This window comes from Oncorhynchus clarkii, chromosome 24, assembly GCF_045791955.1.
Source record: "Oncorhynchus clarkii lewisi isolate Uvic-CL-2024 chromosome 24, UVic_Ocla_1.0, whole genome shotgun sequence".
Classification (NCBI taxonomy): Eukaryota; Metazoa; Chordata; class Actinopteri; order Salmoniformes; family Salmonidae; genus Oncorhynchus; species Oncorhynchus clarkii.
This window is the reverse complement of record NC_092170.1, coordinates 27,458,998-27,479,096: the sequence shown is the minus strand read 5'-3', so window position 1 is coordinate 27,479,096 and position 20,099 is coordinate 27,458,998. Positions and strand designations below refer to the sequence as shown.

The following is a 20,099-nucleotide window of genomic DNA, read 5'->3' as shown; positions in this document are numbered from 1 at the left end:
GATGCAGCGAAATGCTTATGTTACAAGCTCCTAACAATGCAGTCAAATGTCAAACAGCTAGAATGTAAGAAAATAAATCAAGAATGGCAGACAAATCCAATTAACAACCCATATAGCAGTATCAAAATGCTATCCATACATAAATTCAGCAAAAAAATGAAACGTCCCCTTTTCAGGACCCTGTCTTTCAAAGATAATTCGTAAAAATCCAAATAACTTCAAATATCTTAATTATAAAGGGTTTAGCCACTGTTTCGCATGATAGTTCAATGAACCATAAACAATTCATGAACATGCACCTGTGGAACGGTTGTTAAGACACTAACCGCTTACAGAGAGTACGCAATTAAGGTCACAGTTAGGCCTCTTTAGTGTCCTAAGTTTTCATTTCTACAGATTCTGAAAAACACCAAAAGATAGATGGTCCCTGCTCATCTGCGTGAATGTGCCTTGGTCATGCTGCATGAGGACTGCAGATGTGGCCAGGGCAATAAATTGCGATGTCTGTACTGTGAGATGTCTAAAACAACGCTACAGGGAGACAGAATGGACAGCTGATCGTCCTCGTAGTGGCAGACCACGTGTAACACCTGCACAACAACTGCCAGAGTTACACCAGGAATACACAATCCCTCCATCAGTGCTCAGACTGTACGAAATAGGCTGAGAGGCTGGACTGAGGGCTTGTAGGTCTGTTGTAAGGCAGGTCCTCACCAGACATCACTGGCAACAACATCACCCATGGGCACAAACCCACCGTCGCTGGACCAGACAGGACTGGCAAAAAGTGCTCTTCTCTGACGAGTCTCGGTTTTGTCTCACCAGGGGTGATGGTCGGATTTGCGTTTATCGTCAAAGGAATGAGCTTTACACCGAGGCCTGTACTCTGGAGCGGGATTGATTTGGAGGTGGAGGGTCCATCATGCAGTGTGTCACAGCGTCATCGGACTGAGCTTGTTGTCATGCAGGCAATCTCAACGCTGTGTGTTACAGGGAAGACATCCTCCTCCTCATATGGTACCCTTCCTGCAGGCTCATCCTGACATGACCCTCCAGCATGACAATGCCACCAGCCATACTGCTCCTTCTGTGCGTGATTTCCTGCACGACAGGAATGTCAGTGTTCTGCCATGGCCAGTGAAGAGCCCGGATCTCAATCCCATTGAGCACGTCTGGGACCTGTTGGATCGGAGGGTGAGGGCTAGGGCCATTCCCCCCAGAAATGTCCGGGAACTTGCAGGTGCCTTGGTGGAAGAGTGTGGTAACATCTCACAGCAAGAACTAGCAAATCTGGTGCAGTCCATGAGGAGGAGAGGCACTGCACTACTTAATGCAGCTGGTGGCCACACCAGATACTGACTGTTACTTTTGATTTTGACACCCCCCCCCCCCCCCCCTTTGTTCAGGGACTCATTATTCAATTTCTGTTAGTCACATGTCTGTGGAACCTGTTCAGTTTATTTCTCAGTTGTTGAATCTTATGTTCATACAAATATTTACACATGTTAAGTTTTCTGAAATAAACATAGTTGCCAGTGAGAGGACGATTCTTTTTTTGCTGAGTGTATGTACACCGGGGGAATTTACACACGCTAAACTAAGAATATCTACAGCAGTGATGCATAAAACATTGAGTTGCACCCCATTTTACCCTTAGAACAGCCTCAATTCATTGAGACATGGGCTTTACTGTCGAAAGCTTTCCACAGGGATGCTGGCCCATGTTGACTCCAATGTTTCCCAAAGTTGTTAAGTTGGCTGGATGTCACTTGGTTGGTGGACTGTTCTTGATACACTCAAACCGGTGCGCCTGGCAGCTACTGCCATACCCCGTTCAAAGGCATTTAAATATTTTGTCTTGCCCATTCACCCTCTGAATGGCACTCACTCACACATGAACTAACACACACTAATTTACTCTCGCTCAAACTCACACACATTAACACACACACGTGCATGGACACTACACACAAACTGTACACCTTTTCTATAGATGCAGTTAGTCATTAAGACTGCTCACAAAAACACAGCAGATAAATAACCCCATCACTTTCTATATACTGCCTCACCTCCAGTTGTTTATCATGCTTAAAAAGAGCTTTACATTCACTTAGAATGCTCACGTGAGCGAGAGTGGGAAAGCGAGAGAGAAATTAAGATAATTTGCATCTCTAAAAGCAAATGCATTTACGTGTGTGTGTGTGTGTGTGTGTGTGTGTGTGTGTGTGTGTGTGTGTGTGTGTAAACCCTCCCCCCTCTCCCTCCAGGCCCACGTTCCGTTACTTCACGTGGCACACCTGTGTGCTGGGCATCGTGGGCTGTGCTGTTATGATGTTCCTGATCAACTCTATCTATGCCTCTGCCTCCATCGCCTTCATGCTGCTTCTACTGCTGCTCATCCACTACCTCAGCCCTACCAGCAGCTGGGGCTATATCAGCCAGGCTCTCATCTTCCACCAGGTACACAGTACAGTGTGTACACACACACACACTTCTGCGCCACATTCACTTCCTCAGCTACATCAGTCTGCAGAACATTATGATGTCATCCAGTAGGGTTGAGCGGTGTCCAGATCGGGGCGGCAGGGTAACCTAGTGGTTAGAGCGTTGGACTAGTAACCGAAAGGTTGCAAGTTCAAACCCCCGAGCTGACAAGGTTCAAATCTGTCGTTCTGCCCCTGAACAGGCAGTTAACCTAGTGGACGGCCACTGTTCCTAGGCCGTCATTGAAAATAAGAATTTGTTCTTAACTGACTTGCCTAGTTAAATAAAGGTCAAATAAAAAAAATAAAAAAATAAAAGTTATACTGTACTTCTCATCTCGAGATTTACGGTTTTACCGGTTTAGTACACAAAACCGCATAAAAGCCCATTGGGCGTCTATTACCAGAATGCTAACAACATTTGCATAATTAATAGCAAATTTCAAGCTGCTAGATAAGTACTGTATGTTAACGAGCGCAAACTAAAATAAATGAATCGCAAAGACAAGCAATCTAGCTCAAAGTTAAACATATATAGGAGTTACTAAATGTCTTTTTTGGTGAGTTTGGACATCTTCAAGCGATTGTGAATGAGCAACGTTGTGCAAATTAACCCATTTGTTATGCATCCTTCTCTGAAGGAACAACAACGGTGCTGTCGCTAGTGCAGCATCCGTACATGTGTGGAGTCTGGATTCACTAGGGCAACGGGCCTGCTTGCTCTGACTTTAGGGAGGGGGAGGAGCAGACTGGCTGAGAAGAGAGAAGGAAAAAAAACGCCAGAGAATCAAGATAACAGTGGCAGTTGTACAGAACTCATCCAAAGGGCTTTGACTTCTCAAACATGGCAGAAAGCTAACCCTGTCGCCTTATTAATTCAGCCTCTTACTTAGATGTCTAGCAAATTAAAGTTGAGGGTCGCATTAATGCAGAATTAGTTCATACAGGAAAACAATATAAAATGCATAAGAAATTGTGTATTTTGGCTGTGTTTTGTAAACGCAGGTCTAAAATGCTTCTTGTTGTAATTTCTGCTCTTCATCAGACTAATTTTGTGTTTCTGTTGCAGTATCAGCAGACAGCGCTCTGACTGATGTGGAGCTACTTTTCTCTGGCACTTTTCTCAGTGTAACCAGCCTACTTTTCTCTGGCACTTTTCTCAGTGTAACCAGCCTACTTTTCTCTGGCACTTTTCTCAGTGTAACCAGCCTACTTTTCTCTGGCACTTTTCTCAGTGTAACCAGCCTACTTTTCTCTGGCACTTTTCTCAGTGTAACCAGCCTACTTTTCTCTGGCACTTTTCTCAGTGTAACCAGCCTACTTTTCTCTGGCACTTTTCTCAGTGTAACCAGCCTACTTTTCTCTGGCACTTTTCTCAGTGTAACCAGCCTACTTTTCTCCAGTAAAATTCTAGATTAACTTTAAAACATAGGAAATGCAGCTGGCTACATTCTTTCTATGATAAACATTAGAAATATGATGGCCATGCATAATTTTTGCAAAAAAGACCTTGCTTTTTCATTGTAAGCTCCTTGTGTGACTGCCAGCCAAATAGCGTTGCTCTTCTGTTGTCATGACTTTGAATATAAAATGCAACCCTTGTCAATACACAGCTCTACTCACCTCAGTCACCTGCTCCCTCTTTCACCCGTTGTTATTTACAAACAAGTTGCTCAACTATGGTAAGCTTCATAATGTAGAATAATGTGCCAGGTGAAATTTAAGAACGCAATTTGCTTTATCTCCTAACGTATTGCACAAGTTGACTGTGGGTATTTACTTAAGTAGCTACAAATATGACAATTTATTGAAAAACTTCAAAGAAATAGTTTTGACGGTATTGAAAAACCATCCCATGGCTATTTGGAAATACCCTGGTATAAGGTGTGTGTGTATATACGGTATACCGTCCAAGCCTCTTATCCAGAAGTGTTTGTGCATTTGTCCTCTATTTTACAAGCCTTTTGCTCTGCACACCATATTTTCAAGGAGGGGGGTAGTGTTGCTAGGAGGGACCGTTGCCAAGGGGACGGTTGCCAGGGCAGTAAGGTGCCAGGAGCCTGTCAAAAGCTAGGCTGCTCCAGGAGCATTATTACAGCCACTTAACTTATTGAGCCTTTCTCCTCCACTGCTCCCTCCTCTCCTCCCCATCCCCCAGTCCCCAGGGAGAGAGGGAAACGAGGGGAACGCAGAGAGACTGGCCCACTTAGATTAAACTAACGTGTGTGTGTGCGTGTCTGGGGATTACGAGGGTGCATGTTTCGGCAGTGCTCAGTATGGATCGGTGCCAACTGGGTGACATTGAGGAAAGACGAAGAAGGGATTCATGTGATCCAGCCAAGGAGATGCAAGCTGATAGTATTGAAGGAGTGATAGAAATTAAGTTTATAGATTGCTAAAATAATACAAGTTGGAAATGCAATGGAAGAGGGTAATGGAGAGGAGTGATTGAGAATAGAAGTGATGGATCAGAAGATCGAGATGGATCAGGAGAGAGGGTGATGGAGAGAGACGGCGTGATGGAGAGATGGAGCGGTAGATGAGTGGAGGAGGCAGAAGCACATTGACTCCAGGACCTTTCTCTGTTTAGCAGAAACTTTGATAATGATGATTATGATGATAATGATTGTGTTATTATGAGTGTTTAGCTTTCTCATCATTAGCCGTATGTAAACACAAACATGCACACACTCTCACATAAACATGCATTCACACACACACACTAATTATTCAGATCAGGTTGTCTGGTCATAAGCATGGTTTCAGTACTTTTTATCATAGTGATTAGTTATTAAAATACTTATCTTAGTATCCTGTCTCCTGTAAAGTAATCATTGATCTTAAGGAAACCTAGTATCGACTACACATCTTTCGCATATCCAGCCATGCCCCTTCAGTGATCACTCCAAGGAAGGGTGGAAGGAACAATGTTTTCAGAGGATTTTAATAGTCCCATTATCTTGAATATCTGCCATTTGGACCTAGTATTTGCTAATTATCTGTATGGTTGGCTAGGTAACAGGACTGAATATAGGAGAGGCAGGTTTATGTTCCAGGAATGTTTCAACATTAGTACTATAGATATAATTACAGCTCTGTGATCTTATGTAATGAGAATATGGCTGGAGGTCGGCGGTACTCCCTTTCCTTAATGACATCTATCTCTTCATGACCACCACACACTCCCTAGTCTGCAGTCTCTGCTACAGGCTCATGTCTTAATGGGATTCTGATTGTGGATCCAATTTGTTTCTGCATTGACAGAATCCTGACTAGACCACACAGACACTCTGCAGACGGGGAGCTTGGTGTGGGGGATGCACAAGAACGTGTGTGTCAGAGAAGAGTGAAGGAATGGTTTTATTCAGAGTGTCAAACTTTAGCGATATACACCATTTTTCTAGTTGCCTGTAGTAACCAGATCTGTGATTTAGCCAACTCCTCTGTGGTTTGTTGTTGTACCATACATAATGTATATGACATGAACATGTATGGAATAGCAATGAACAACTGGGGAGTTTGCCAAATCATCTGGCCACTACAGTAGTAGCAACATGCCTTGGCAACCAATGTACTCTACACATGTAGGATCTTCATTTGATCAGTCTTTTGTTGCTGAGAATTTTACTGTGCCGAAGGAAATGCAGAGGCGCTTTGTGATTTAAATAAATTCACTGAAAGCCCACACTAACACATGGTTATCTTAACAGTATTGCACCTTTCATGTAGCCTACGGCTAATAGCCTAACTACCAGACTAAAATTATTTTGCTGTGACTATAGGTCAAATTAAGATTCTGCGTCTGTGTGTTGTTACCACTTAGCATTCCAGTCATCCAGTCCTGATAACTATTGTGTGTGCAGTATAGAGCAGTGGTTACCAAGCATGGGTACTAGGACCCCCGGGAGTACTTGGCCTATCCATGGGGTAATTGAGAAGGCTCATGAGACCAAAATGAGGGGGTACTTCTTCTGGCAGAGCAAAATTCAGTTGGTGGTACATTTAACCCAAAACGGTTGGGAACCACTGCTATAGAGAATACAGTATATATCTCTGTTGTAACCTGTCTCTCTTTCTCTCCCTCCAGGTGCGTAAGTACCTGTTGATGTTGGACGTGCGTAAGGACCATGTGAAGTTCTGGAGACCCCAGGTGTTGCTGATGGTATCTAACCCCCGTAGCAGTGTAGGTCTCATCACCTTCATCAACGACATCAAGAAGAGTGGTCTCTATGTCCTGGGACATGTACAGCTGGGAGACCTGGGTAAGAGGACACGCGGAGATGTTGTCTTTTCCAGAATAAAGAATCCTTTCCCATTTCACTTCCATTATTCCCCAAGAGTGGCTGAATACCTCCCACTCATCTATTTCAGTTCAGGCTTCTTGGTGAATGTCTAGGGGAATTGTTCGACTGAGTTGATGTCAAACCAATGTTTGAAGAAGTATGGCTCTGACTTGGCTAGTACAGTAACTAAAGTTATATGTGTGGTAAGCCAGGCTGCTTACCAGTGTGAAGTTTATTAGATACACCACCTCGTTCACAAAAATAGTCCGCTCCTATAGACAGTGAGTCGCTGCCAGGCTCTTGTTCCAGTATCTCAGAAACGTCCGGCCTCTTGGGCTTTTCACCCACATCCGTGTCTAGGGTTTACCGAGAATGGTGCAACAAACAAAAACATCTAGTCAGACGGCAGTCCTGTCGGCGAAAACAGCTCCCTGATGAGGTCGACGGAGAATGGCAAGAATAACAGGTAACAGGCGGGCCACAAACAGGAAAACAACGACGCAGTACAACGGTGGTGTGCGCCAGGGGTACCCAAACTTTTTCATTCAGGACCCCCTTCCAGCATTGGAGAACATCCTGCACCGACCCGTCGCGCCCGCACAGTTTGGGAACCACTGCTGAACTGTATCTCGGAATTCATAACTTGTCGGTCCTTGTCACACCGTGCTCCACTCCTATCAGCTAAAAACAAGAAGGAGCGCCTCCAGTGGGCACGCCACCCCCAACACAAGACAACTGAGGAGTGGAAAACATTACCTGGTCCAACGAATCCCGGTTCCTGTTGCATCATGCTGATGTCAGAGTCAGGATTTGACGTAAGTAGCATGAGTCCATGGCCCCATCCTGTCTGCTGTCAACAGTACAGGCTGGTGGTGTGTAGGGAATGTTTTCCTGGCACAGGTCATGTCCCTCGGTCAGGTCCCTTGATACCAATTGAGCAACGTTTCCATGCCCCCAAAAAATCTGACTGTTCTGGATGCATAGAGGGGGCGGGTCAGAACTGGTACTGGATGGGTGTACCTAATAAACTGGCCACTTAGTGTGTGTGTGTGTAGTGCTATATGGTGTTCTGTGATCAGGATGTTCTCTGTAGTGTAGGTGTGTAGTGCTATATAATGTCCTGTGATCAGGCTGTTCTCTGTAGTGTAGGTGTGTGGTGCTATATGGTGTCCTGTGATCAGACTGTTCTCTGTAGTGTAGGTGTGTGGTGCTATATGGTCTCTGGTGATCAGGCTGTTCTCTGTAGTGTAGGTGTGTGGTGCTATATGTTGTCCTGTGTAGGTGTGTGGTGCTATATGGTGTCCTGTGATCAGGCTGTTCTCTGTAGTGTAGGTGTGTGGTGCTATATGGTGTCCTGTGATCAGGCTGTTCTCTGTAGTGTAGGTGTGTGGTGCTATATGGTGTCCTGTGATCAGGCTGTTCTCTGTAGTGTAGGTGTGTGGTGCTATATGGTGTCCTGTGATCAGGCTGTTCTCTGTAGTGTAGGTGTGTGGTGCTATATGGTGTCCTGTGATCAGGCTGTTCTCTGTAGTGTAGGTATGTGGTGCTATATGGTGTCCTATGATCAGACTGTTCTCTGTAGTGTAGGTGTGTGGTGCTATATGGTGTCCTGTGATCAGGCTGTTCTCTGTAGTGTAGGTGTGTGGTGCTATATGGTCTCTGGTGATCAGGCTGTTCTCTGTAGTGTAGGTGTGTGGTGCTATATGGTGTCCTGTGATCAGGCTGTTCTCTGTAGTGTAGGTGTGTGGTGCTATATGTTGTCCTGTGTAGGTGTGTGGTGCTATATGGTGTCCTTTGATCAGGCTGTTCTCTGTAGTGTAGGTATGTGGTGCTATATGGTGTCCTATGATCAGACTGTTCTCTGTAGTGTAGGTGTGTGGTGCTATATGGTGTCCTGTGATCAGGCTGTTCTCTGTAGTGTAGGTGTGTGGTGCTATATGTTGTCCTGTGTAGGTGTGTGGTGATATATGGTCTCTGGTGATCAGGCTGTTCTCTGTAGTGTAGGTGTGTGGTGCTATATGGTGTCCTGTGATCAGGCTGTTCTCTGTAGTGTAGGTGTGTGGTGCTATATGGTGTCCTGTGATCAGGCTGTTCTCTGTAGTGTAGGTATGTGGTGCTATATGGTGTCCTATGATCAGGCTGTTCTCTGTAGTGTAGGTGTGTGGTGCTATATGTTGTCCTGTGTAGGTGTTTGGTGATATATGGTGTCCTGTGATCAGGCTGTTCTCTGTAGTGTAGGTGTGTGGTGCTATATGTTGTCCTGTGTAGGTGTGTGGTGATATATGGTGTCCTGTGATCAGGCTGTTCACTGTAGTGTAGGTGTGTGGTGCTATATGTTGTCCTGTGTAGGTGTGTGGTGATATATGGTGTCCTGTGATCAGGCTGTTCTCTGTAGTGTAGGTGTGTGGTGCTATATGTTGTCCTGTGTAGGTGTGTGGTGATATATGGTGTCCTGTGATCAGGCTGTTCTCTGTAGTGTAGGTATGTGGTGCTATATGGTGTCCTGTGATCAGGCTGTTCTCTGTAGTGTAGGTGTGTGGTGCTATATGTTGTCCTGTGTACGTGTGTGGTGATATATGGTCTCTGGTGATCAGGCTGTTCTCTGTAGTGTAGGTGTGTGGTGCTATATGGTGTCCTGTGATCAGGCTGTTCTCTGTAGTGTAGGTGTGGTGCTATATGGTGTCCTGTGATCAGGCTGTTCTCTGTAGTGTAGGTATGTGGTGCTATATGGTGTCCTATGATCAGACTGTTCTCTGTAGTGTAGGTGTGTGGTGCTATATGGTGTCCTGTGATCAGGCTGTTCTCTGTAGTGTAGGTGTGTGGTGCTATATGTTGTCCTGTGTAGGTGTGTGGTGATATATGGTGTCCTGTGATCAGGCTGTTCTCTGTAGTGTAGGTGTGTGGTGCTATATGGTGTCCTGTGATCAGGCTGTTCTCTGTAGTGTAGGTGTGTGGTGCTATATGGTGTCCTATGACCAGACTGTTCTCTGTAGTGTAGGTGTGTGGTGCTATATGTTGTCCTGTGTAGGTGTGTGGTTCTATATGGTGTCCTGTGATCAGGCTGTTCTCTGTAGTGTAGGTATGTGGTGATATATGGTCTCTGGTGATCAGGCTGTTCTCTGTAGTGTAGGTGTGTGGTGCTATATGGTGTCCTGTGATCAGACTGTTCTCTGTAGTGTAGGTGTGTGGTGCTATATGGTGTCCTGTGATCAGGCTGTTCTCTGTAGTGTAGGTGTGTGGTGCTATATGTTGTCCTGTGTAGGTGTGTGGTGATATATGGTCTCTGGTGATCAGGCTGTTCTCTGTAGTGTAGGTGTGTGGTGCTATATGGTGTCCTGTGATCAGACTGTTCTCTGTAGTGTAGGTGTGTGGTGCTATATGGTGTCCTGTGATCAGGCTGTTCTCTGTAGTGTAGGTGTGTGGTGCTATATGGTGTCCTGTGATCAGGCTGTTCTCTGTAGTGTAGGTATGTGGTGATATATGGTCTCTGGTGATCAGGCTGTTCTCTGTAGTGTAGGTGTGTGGTGCTATATGGTGTCCTGTGATCAGACTGTTCTCTGTAGTGTAGGTGTGTGGTGCTATATGGTGTCCTGTGATCAGGCTGTTCTCTGTAGTGTAGGTGTGTGGTGCTATATGGTGTCCTGTGATCAGGCTGTTCTCTGTAGTGTAGGTGTGTGGTGCTATATGGTGTCCTGTGATCAGGCTGTTCTCTGTAGTGTAGGTATGTGGTGCTATATGGTGTCCTATGATCAGACTGTTCTCTGTAGTGTAGGTGTGTGGTGCTATATGGTGTCCTGTGATCAGGCTGTTCTCTGTAGTGTAGGTGTGGTGCTATATGTTGTCCTGTGTAGGTGTGTGGTGCTATATGGTGTCCTGTGATCAGGCTGTTCTCTGTAGTGTAGGTGTGTGGTGCTATATGGTGTCCTCTGATCAGGCTGTTCTCTGTAGTGTAGGTGTGTGGTGCTATATGGTGTCCTATGATCAGACTGTTCTCTGTAGTGTAGGTGTGTGGTGCTATATGGTGTCCTGTGATCAGGCTGTTCTCTGTAGTGTAGGTGTGTGGTGCTATATGTTGTCCTGTGTAGGTGTGTGGTGATATATGGTGTCCTGTGATCAGGCTGTTCTCTGTAGTGTAGGTGTGTGGTGCTATATGGTGTCCTGTGATCAGGCTGTTCTCTGTAGTGTAGGTGTGTGGTGCTATATGTTGTCCTGTGTAGGTGTGTGGTGCTATATGGTCTCTGGTGATCAGGCTGTTCTCTGTAGTGTAGGTGTGTGGTGCTATATGTTGTCCTGTGTAGGTGTGTGGTGCTATATGGTGTCCTGTGATCAGGCTGTTCTCTGTAGTGTAGGTGTGTGGTGCTATATGGTGTCCTGTGATCAGGCTGTTCTCTGTAGTGTAGGTGTGTGGTGCTATATGGTGTCCTGTGATCAGGCTGTTCTCTGTAGTGTAGGTGTGTGGTGCTATATGGTGTCCTGTGATCAGGCTGTTCTCTGTAGTGTAGGTGTGTGGTGCTATATGGTGTCCTGTGATCAGGCTGTTCTCTGTAGTGTAGGTGTGTGGTGCTATATGTTGTCCTGTGTAGGTGTGTGGTGCTATATGGTCTCTGGTGATCAGGCTGTTCTCTGTAGTGTAGGTGTGTGGTGCTATATGGTGTCCTGTGATCAGGCTGTTCTCTGTAGTGTAGGTATGTGGTGCTATATGGTGTCCTATGACCAGACTGTTCTCTGTAGTGTAGGTGTGTGGTGCTATATGGTGTCCTGTGATCAGGCTGTTCTCTGTAGTGTAGGTGTGTGGTGCTATATGTTGTCTTGTGTAGGTGTGTGGTGCTATATGGTCTCTGGTGATCAGGCTGTTCTCTGTAGTGTAGGTGTGTGGTGCTCTATGTTGTCCTGTGTAGGTGTGTGGTGCTATATGGTGTCCTGTGATCAGGCTGTTCTCTGTAGTGTAGGTGTGTGGTGCTATATGGTGTCCTTTGATCAGACTGTTCTCTGTAGTGTAGGTGTGTGGTGCTATATGGTGTCCTGTGATCAGACTGTTCTCTGTAGTGTAGGTGTGTGGTGCTATATGTTGTCCTGTGTAGGTGTGTGGTGCTATATGGTGTCCTGTGATCAGGCTGTTCTCTGTAGTGTAGGTGTGTGGTGCTATATGGTGTCCTGTGATCAGACTGTTCTCTGTAGTGTAGGTGTGTGGTGCTATATGTTGTCCTGTGTAGGTGTGTGGTGATATATGGTCTCTGGTGATCAGGCTGTTCTCTGTAGTGTAGGTGTGTGGTGCTATATGGTGTCCTGTGATCAGGCTGTTCTCTGTAGTGTAGGTGTGTGGTGCTATATGTTGTCCTGTGTAGGTGTGTGGTGATATATGGTGTCCTGTGATCAGGCTGTTCTCTGTAGTGTAGGTATGTGGTGCTATATGGTGTCCTATGACCAGACTGTTCTCTGTAGTGTAGGTGTGTGGTGCTATATGGTGTCCTGTGATCAGGCTGTTCTCTGTAGTGTAGGTGTGTGGTGCTATATATTGTCCTGTGTAGGTGTGTGGTGCTATATGGTCTCTGGTGATCAGGCTGTTCTCTGTAGTGTAGGTGTGTGGTGCTATATGGTGTCCTGTGATCAGGCTATTCTCTGTAGTGTAGGTATGTGGTGCTATATGGTGTCCTATGACCAGACTCTTCTCTGTAGTGTAGGTGTGTGGTGCTATATGGTGTCCTGTGATCAGGCTGTTCTCTGTAGTGTAGGTGTGTGGTGCTATATGTTGTCCTGTGTAGGTGTGTGGTGCTATATGGTCTCTGGTGATCAGGCTGTTCTCTGTAGTGTAGGTGTGTGGTGCTATATGTTGTCCTGTGTAGGTGTGTGGTGCTATATGGTGTCCTGTGATCAGGCTGTTCTCTGTAGTGTAGGTGTGTGGTGCTATATGGTGTCCTATGATCAGACTGTTCTCTGTAGTGTAGGTGTGTGGTGCTATATGGTGTCCTGTGATCAGGCTGTTCTCTGTAGTGTAGGTGTGTGGTGCTATATGTTGTCCTGTGTAGGTGTGTGGTGCTATATGGTCTCTGGTGATCAGGCTGTTCTCTGTAGTGTAGGTGTGTGGTGATATATGGTGTCCTGTGATCAGGCTGTTCTCTGTAGTGTAGGTGTGTGGTGCTATATGTTGTCCTGTGTAGGTGTGTGGTGCTATATGGTGTCCTGTGATCAGGCTATTCTCTGTAGTGTAGGTGTGTGGTGCTATATGGTGTCCTGTGTAGGTGTGTGGTGCTATATGGTGTCCTGTGATCAGGCTGTTCTCTGTAGTGTAGGTGTGTGGTGCTAATTGGTGTCCTGTGTAGGTGTGTGGTGCTATATGGTGTCCTGTGATCAGGCTGTTCTCTGTAGTGTAGGTGTGTGGTGCTATATGGTGTCCTGTGATCAGGCTGTTCTCTGTAGTGTAGGTGTGTGGTGCTATATGGTGTCCTGTGATCAGGCTGTTCTCTGTAGTGTAGGTATGTGGTGCTATATGGTGTCCTATGATCAGACTGTTCTCTGTAGTGTAGGTGTGTGGTGCTATATGGTGTCCTGTGATCAGGCTGTTCTCTGTAGTGTAGGTGTGTGGTGCTATATGTTGTCCTGTGTAGGTGTGTGGTGATATATGGTGTCCTGTGATCAGGCTGTTCTCTGTAATGTAGGTGTGTGGTGCTATATGTTGTCCTGTGATCAGGCTGTTCTCTGTAGTGTAGGTGTGTGGTGCTATATGGTGTCCTATGATCAGACTGTTCTCTGTAGTGTAGGTGTGTGGTGCTATATGTTGTCCTGTGTAGGTGTGTGGTGCTATATGGTGTCCTGTGATCAGGCTGTTCTCTGTAGTGTAGGTATGTGGTGCTATATGGTGTCCTGTGATCAGGCTGTTCTCTGTAGTGTAGGTGTGTGGTGCTATATGTTGTCCTGTGTAGGTGTGTGGTGATATATGGTCTCTGGTGATCAGGCTGTTCTCTGTAGTGTAGGTGTGTGGTGCTATATGGTGTCCTGTGATCAGGCTGTTCTCTGTAGTGTAGGTATGTGGTGCTATATGGTGTCCTATGACCAGACTGTTCTCTGTAGTGTAGGTGTGTGGTGCTATATGGTGTCCTGTGATCAGGCTGTTCTCTGTAGTGTAGGTGTGTGGTGCTATATGTTGTCCTGTGTAGGTGTGTGGTGCTATATGGTCTCTGGTGATCAGGCTGTTCTCTGTAGTGTAGGTGTGTGGTGCTATATGGTGTCCTGTGATCAGGCTGTTCTCTGTAGTGTAGGTATGTGGTGCTATATGGTGTCCTATGACCAGACTGTTCTCTGTAGTGTAGGTGTGTGGTGCTATATGGTGTCCTGTGATCAGGCTGTTCTCTGTAGTGTAGGTGTGTGGTGCTATATGTTGTCCTGTGTAGGTGTGTGGTGCTATATGGTCTCTGGTGATCAGGCTGTTCTCTGTAGTGTAGGTGTGTGGTGCTATATGTTGTCCTGTGTAGGTGTGTGGTGCTATATGGTGTCCTGTGATCAGGCTGTTCTCTGTAGTGTAGGTGTGTGGTGCTATATGGTGTCCTATGATCAGACTGTTCTCTATAGTGTAGGTGTGTGGTGCTATATGGTGTCCTGTGTAGGTGTGTGTTGCTATATGGTCTCTGGTGATCAGGCTGTTCTCTGTAGTGTAGGTGTGTGGTGCTATATGGTGTCCTGTGATCAGGCTGTTCTCTGTAGTGTAGGTATGTGGTGCTATATGGTGTCCTTTGATCAGACTGTTCTCTGTAGTGTAGGTGTGTGGTGCTGTATGTTGTCTTGTGTAGGTGTGTGGTGCTATATGGTCTCTGGTGATCAGGCTGTTCTCTGTAGTGTAGGTGTGTGGTGCTCTATGTTGTCCTGTGTAGGTGTGTGGTGCTATATGGTGTCATGTGATCAGGCTGTTCTCTGTAGTGTAGGTGTGTGGTGCTATATGGTGTCCTGTGATCAGGCTGTTCTCTGTAGTGTAGGTGTGTGGTGCTATATGGTGTCCTTTGATCAGACTGTTCTCTGTAGTGTAGGTGTGTGGTGCTATATGGTGTCCTGTGATCAGACTGTTCTCTGTAGTGTAGGTGTGTGGTGCTATATGTTGTCCTGTGTAGGTGTGTGGTGCTATATGGTGTCCTGTGATCAGGCTGTTCTCTGTAGTGTAGGTGTGTGGTGCTATATGGTGTCCTGTGATCAGACTGTTCTCTGTAGTGTAGGTGTGTGGTGCTATATGTTGTCCTGTGTAGGTGTGTGGTGATATATGGTCTCTGGTGATCAGGCTGTTCTCTGTAGTGTAGGTGTGTGGTGCTATATGGTGTCCTGTGATCAGGCTGTTCTCTGTAGTGTAGGTGTGTGGTGCTATATGTTGTCCTGTGTAGGTGTGTGGTGATATATGGTGTCCTGTGATCAGGCTGTTCTCTGTAGTGTAGGTATGTGGTGCTATATGGTGTCCTATGACCAGACTGTTCTCTGTAGTGTAGGTGTGTGGTGCTATATGGTGTCCTGTGATCAGGCTGTTCTCTGTAGTGTAGGTGTGTGGTGCTATATATTGTCCTGTGTAGGTGTGTGGTGCTATATGGTCTCTGGTGATCAGGCTGTTCTCTGTAGTGTAGGTGTGTGGTGCTATATGGTGTCCTGTGATCAGGCTGTTCTCTGTAGTGTAGGTATGTGGTGCTATATGGTGTCCTATGACCAGACTCTTCTCTGTAGTGTAGGTGTGTGGTGCTATATGGTGTCCTGTGATCAGGCTGTTCTCTGTAGTGTAGGTGTGTGGTGCTATATGTTGTCCTGTGTAGGTGTGTGGTGCTATATGGTCTCTGGTGATCAGGCTGTTCTCTGTAGTGTAGGTGTGTGGTGCTATATGTTGTCCTGTGTAGGTGTGTGGTGCTATATGGTGTCCTGTGATCAGGCTGTTCTCTGTAGTGTAGGTGTGTGGTGCTATATGGTGTCCTATGATCAGACTGTTCTCTGTAGTGTAGGTGTGTGGTGCTATATGGTGTCCTGTGATCAGGCTGTTCTCTGTAGTGTAGGTGTGTGGTGCTATATGTTGTCCTGTGTAGGTGTGTGTGGTGCTATATGGTCTCTGGTGATCAGGCTGTTCTCTGTAGTGTAGGTGTGTGGTGATATATGGTGTCCTGTGATCAGGCTGTTCTCTGTAGTGTAGGTGTGTGGTGCTATATGTTGTCCTGTGTAGGTGTGTGGTGCTATATGGTGTCCTGTGATCAGGCTATTCTCTGTAGTGTAGGTGTGTGGTGCTATATGGTGTCCTGTGTAGGTGTGTGGTGCTATATGGTGTCCTGTGATCAGGCTGTTCTCTGTAGTGTAGGTGTGTGGTGCTAATTGGTGTCCTGTGTAGGTGTGTGGTGCTATATGGTGTCCTGTGATCAGGCTGTTCTCTGTAGTGTAGGTGTGTGGTGCTATATGGTGTCCTGTGATCAGGCTGTTCTCTGTATTGTAGGTGTGTGGTGCTATATGGTGTCCTGTGATCAGGCTGTTCTCTGTAGTGTAGGTATGTGGTGCTATATGGTGTCCTATGATCAGACTGTTCTCTGTAGTGTAGGTGTGTGGTGCTATATGGTGTCCTGTGATCAGGCTGTTCTCTGTAGTGTAGGTGTGTGGTGCTATATGTTGTCCTGTGTAGGTGTGTGGTGCTATATGGTGTCCTGTGATCAGGCTGTTCTCTGTAGTGTAGGTGTGTGGTGCTATATGGTGTCCTATGATCAGACTGTTCTCTGTAGTGTAGGTGTGTGGTGCTATATGTTGTCCTGTGTAGGTGTGTGGTGCTATATGGTGTCCTGTGATTAGGCTGTTCTCTGTAGTGTAGGTATGTGGTGCTATATGGTGTCCTGTGATCAGGCTGTTCTCTGTAGTGTAGGTGTGTGGTGCTATATGTTGTCCTGTGTAGGTGTGTGGTGATATATGGTCTCTGGTGATCAGGCTGTTCTCTGTAGTGTAGGTGTGTGGTGCTATATGGTGTCCTGTGATCAGGCTGTTCTCTGTAGTGTAGGTGTGTGGTGCTATATGTTGTCCTGTGTAGGTGTGTGGTGCTATATGGTGTCCTGTGATCAGGCTGTTCTCTGTATTGTAGGTGTGTGGTGCTATATGGTGTCCTGTGATCAGGCTGTTCTCTGTAGTGTAGGTATGTGGTGCTATATGGTGTCCTATGATCAGACTGTTCTCTGTAGTGTAGGTGTGTGGTGCTATATGGTGTCCTGTGATCAGGCTGTTCTCTGTAGTGTAGGTGTGTGGTGCTATATGTTGTCCTGTGTAGGTGTGTGGTGCTATATGGTGTCCTGTGATCAGGCTGTTCTCTGTAGTGTAGGTGTGTGGTGCTATATGGTGTCCTATGATCAGACTGTTCTCTGTAGTGTAGGTGTGTGGTGCTATATGTTGTCCTGTGTAGGTGTGTGGTGCTATATGGTGTCCTGTGATTAGGCTGTTCTCTGTAGTGTAGGTATGTGGTGCTATATGGTGTCCTGTGATCAGGCTGTTCTCTGTAGTGTAGGTGTGTGGTGCTATATGTTGTCCTGTGTAGGTGTGTGGTGATATATGGTCTCTGGTGATCAGGCTGTTCTCTGTAGTGTAGGTGTGTGGTGCTATATGGTGTCCTGTGATCAGGCTGTTCTCTGTAGTGTAGGTATGTGGTGCTATATGGTGTCCTATGACCAGACTGTTCTCTGTAGTGTAGGTGTGTGGTGCTATATGGTGTCCTGTGATCAGGCTGTTCTCTGTAGTGTAGGTGTGTGGTGCTATATGTTGTCCTGTGTAGGTGTGTGGTGCTATATGGTCTCTGGTGATCAGGCTGTTCTCTGTAGTGTAGGTGTGTGGTGCTATATGGTGTCCTGTGATCAGGCTGTTCTCTGTAGTGTAGGTATGTGGTGCTATATGGTGTCCTATGACCAGACTGTTCTCTGTAGTGTAGGTGTGTGGTGCTATATGGTGTCCTGTGATCAGGCTGTTCTCTGTAGTGTAGGTGTGTGGTGCTATATGTTGTCCTGTGTAGGTGTGTGGTGCTATATGGTCTCTGGTGATCAGGCTGTTCTCTGTAGTGTAGGTGTGTGGTGCTATATGTTGTCCTGTGTAGGTGTGTGGTGCTATATGGTGTCCTGTGATCAGGCTGTTCTCTGTAGTGTAGGTGTGTGGTGCTATATGGTGTCCTATGATCAGACTGTTCTCTGTAGTGTAGGTGTGTGGTGCTATATGGTGTCCTGTGTAGGTGTGTGTTGCTATATGGTCTCTGGTGATCAGGCTGTTCTCTGTAGTGTAGGTGTGTGGTGCTATATGGTGTCCTGTGATCAGGCTGTTCTCTGTAGTGTAGGTATGTGGTGCTATATGGTGTCCTATGTAGGTGTGTGGTGCTATATGGTCTCTGGTGATCAGGCTGTTCTCTGTAGTGTAGGTGTGTGGTGCTATATGTTGTCCTGTGTAGGTGTGTGGTGCTATATGGTGTCCTGTGATCAGGCTGTTCTCTGTAGTGTAGGTGTGTGGTGCTATATGGTGTCCTGTGTAGGTGTGTGGTGCTATATGGTGTCCTGTGATCAGGCTGTTCTCTGTATTGTAGGTATGTGGTGCTATATGGTGTCCTTTGATCAGACTGTTCTCTGTAGTGTAGGTGTGTGGTGCTGTATGGTGTCCTATGATCAGACTGTTCTCTGTAGTGTAGGTATGTGGTGCTATATGGTGTCCTATGATCAGGCTGTTCTCTGTAGTGTAGGTGTGTGGTGCTATATGGTGTCCTGTGATCAGACTGTTCTCTGTAGTGTAGGTGTTTGGTGCTATATGTTGTCCTGTGTAGGTGTGTGGTGCTATATGGTGTCCTGTGATCAGGCTGTTCTCTGTAGTGTAGGTATGTGGTGATATATGGTCTCTGGTGATCAGGCTGTTCTCTGTAGTGTAGGTGTGTGGTGCTATATGGTGTCCTGTGATCAGGCTGTTCTCTGTAGTGTAGGTGTGTGGTGCTATATGGTGTCCTGTGATCAGGCTGTTCTCTGTAGTGTAGGTATGTGGTGCTATATGGTGTCCTATGATCAGACTGTTCTCTGTAGTGTAGGTGTGTGGTGCTATATGGTGTCCTGTGATCAGGCTGTTCTCTGTAGTGTAGGTGTGTGGTGCTATATGTTGTCCTGTGTAGGTGTGTGGTGATATATGGTCTCTGGTGATCAGGCTGTTCTCTGTAGTGTAGGTGTGTGGTGCTATATGGTGTCCTGTGATCAGGCTGTTCTCTGTAGTGTAGGTGTGTGGTGCTATATGGTGTCCTGTGATCAGGCTGTTCTCTGTAGTGTAGGTGTGTGGTGCTATATGGTGTCCTGTGATCAGGCTGTTCTCTGTAGTGTAGGTATGTGGTGCTATATGGTGTCCTATGATCAGACTGTTCTCTGTAGTGTAGGTGTGTGGTGCTATATGGTGTCCTGTGATCAGGCTGTTCTCTGTAGTGTAGGTGTGTGGTGCTATATGGTGTCCTGTGATCAGGCTGTTCTCTGTAGTGTAGGTGTGTGGTGCTATATGGTGTCCTATGATCAGACTGTTCTCTGTAGTGTAGGTGTGTGGTGCTATATGGTGTCCTGTGATCAGGCTGTTCTCTGTAGTGTAGGTGTGTGGTGCTATATGGTGTCCTGTGATCAGGCTGTTCTCTGTAGTGTAGGTGTGTGGTGCTATATGTTGTCCTGTGTAGGTGTGTGGTGATATATGGTGTCCTGTGATCAGGCTGTTCTCTGTAGTGTAGGTGTGTGGTGCTATATGGTGTCCTGTGATCAGGCTGTTCTCTGTAGTGTAGGTATGTGGTGCTATATGGTGTCCTATGATCAGACTGTTCTCTGTAGTGTAGGTGTGTGGTGCTATATGGTGTCCTGTGATCAGGCTGTTCTCTGTAGTGTAGGTGTGTGGTGCTATATGTTGTCCTGTGTAGGTGTGTGGTGATATATGGTGTCCTGTGATCAGGCTGTTCTCTGTAGTGTAGGTGTGTGGTGCTATATGGTGTCCTGTGATCAGGCTGTTCTCTGTAGTGTAGGTGTGTGGTGCTATATGGTGTCCTATGATCAGACTGTTCTCTGTAGTGTAGGTGTGTGGTGCTATATGTTGTCCTGTGTAGGTGTGTGGTGCTATATGGTGTCCTGTGATCAGGCTGTTCTCTGTAGTGTAGGTATGTGATGCTATATGGTGTCCTGTGATCAGGCTGTTCTCTGTAGTGTAGGTGTGTGGTGCTATATGTTGTCCTGTGTAGGTGTGTGGTGATATATGGTCTCTGGTGATCAGGCTGTTCTCTGTAGTGTAGGTGTGTGGTGCTATATGGTGTCCTGTGATCAGGCTGTTCTCTGTAGTGTAGGTGTGTGGTGCTATATGGTGTCCTGTG

The 20,099-nt window shown here is 46.3% G+C and overlaps 1 protein-coding gene across 2 annotated transcripts in view; it reads left to right on the top strand.

The window, feature by feature from the left end:
* The window catches only part of LOC139382703 (solute carrier family 12 member 9-like), a 69,077-nt gene that overhangs the window by 37,063 nt on the left and 11,915 nt on the right, over window positions 1–20,099 (top strand). For both annotated transcript variants that reach the window (XM_071126804.1, XM_071126805.1), the window contains 2 exons: window positions 2,268–2,460; window positions 6,571–6,745. In XM_071126804.1, the coding sequence (XP_070982905.1) occupies window positions 2,268–2,460; window positions 6,571–6,745 (368 nt within the window). The remainder of the gene's footprint in view (window positions 1–2,267; window positions 2,461–6,570; window positions 6,746–20,099) is intronic.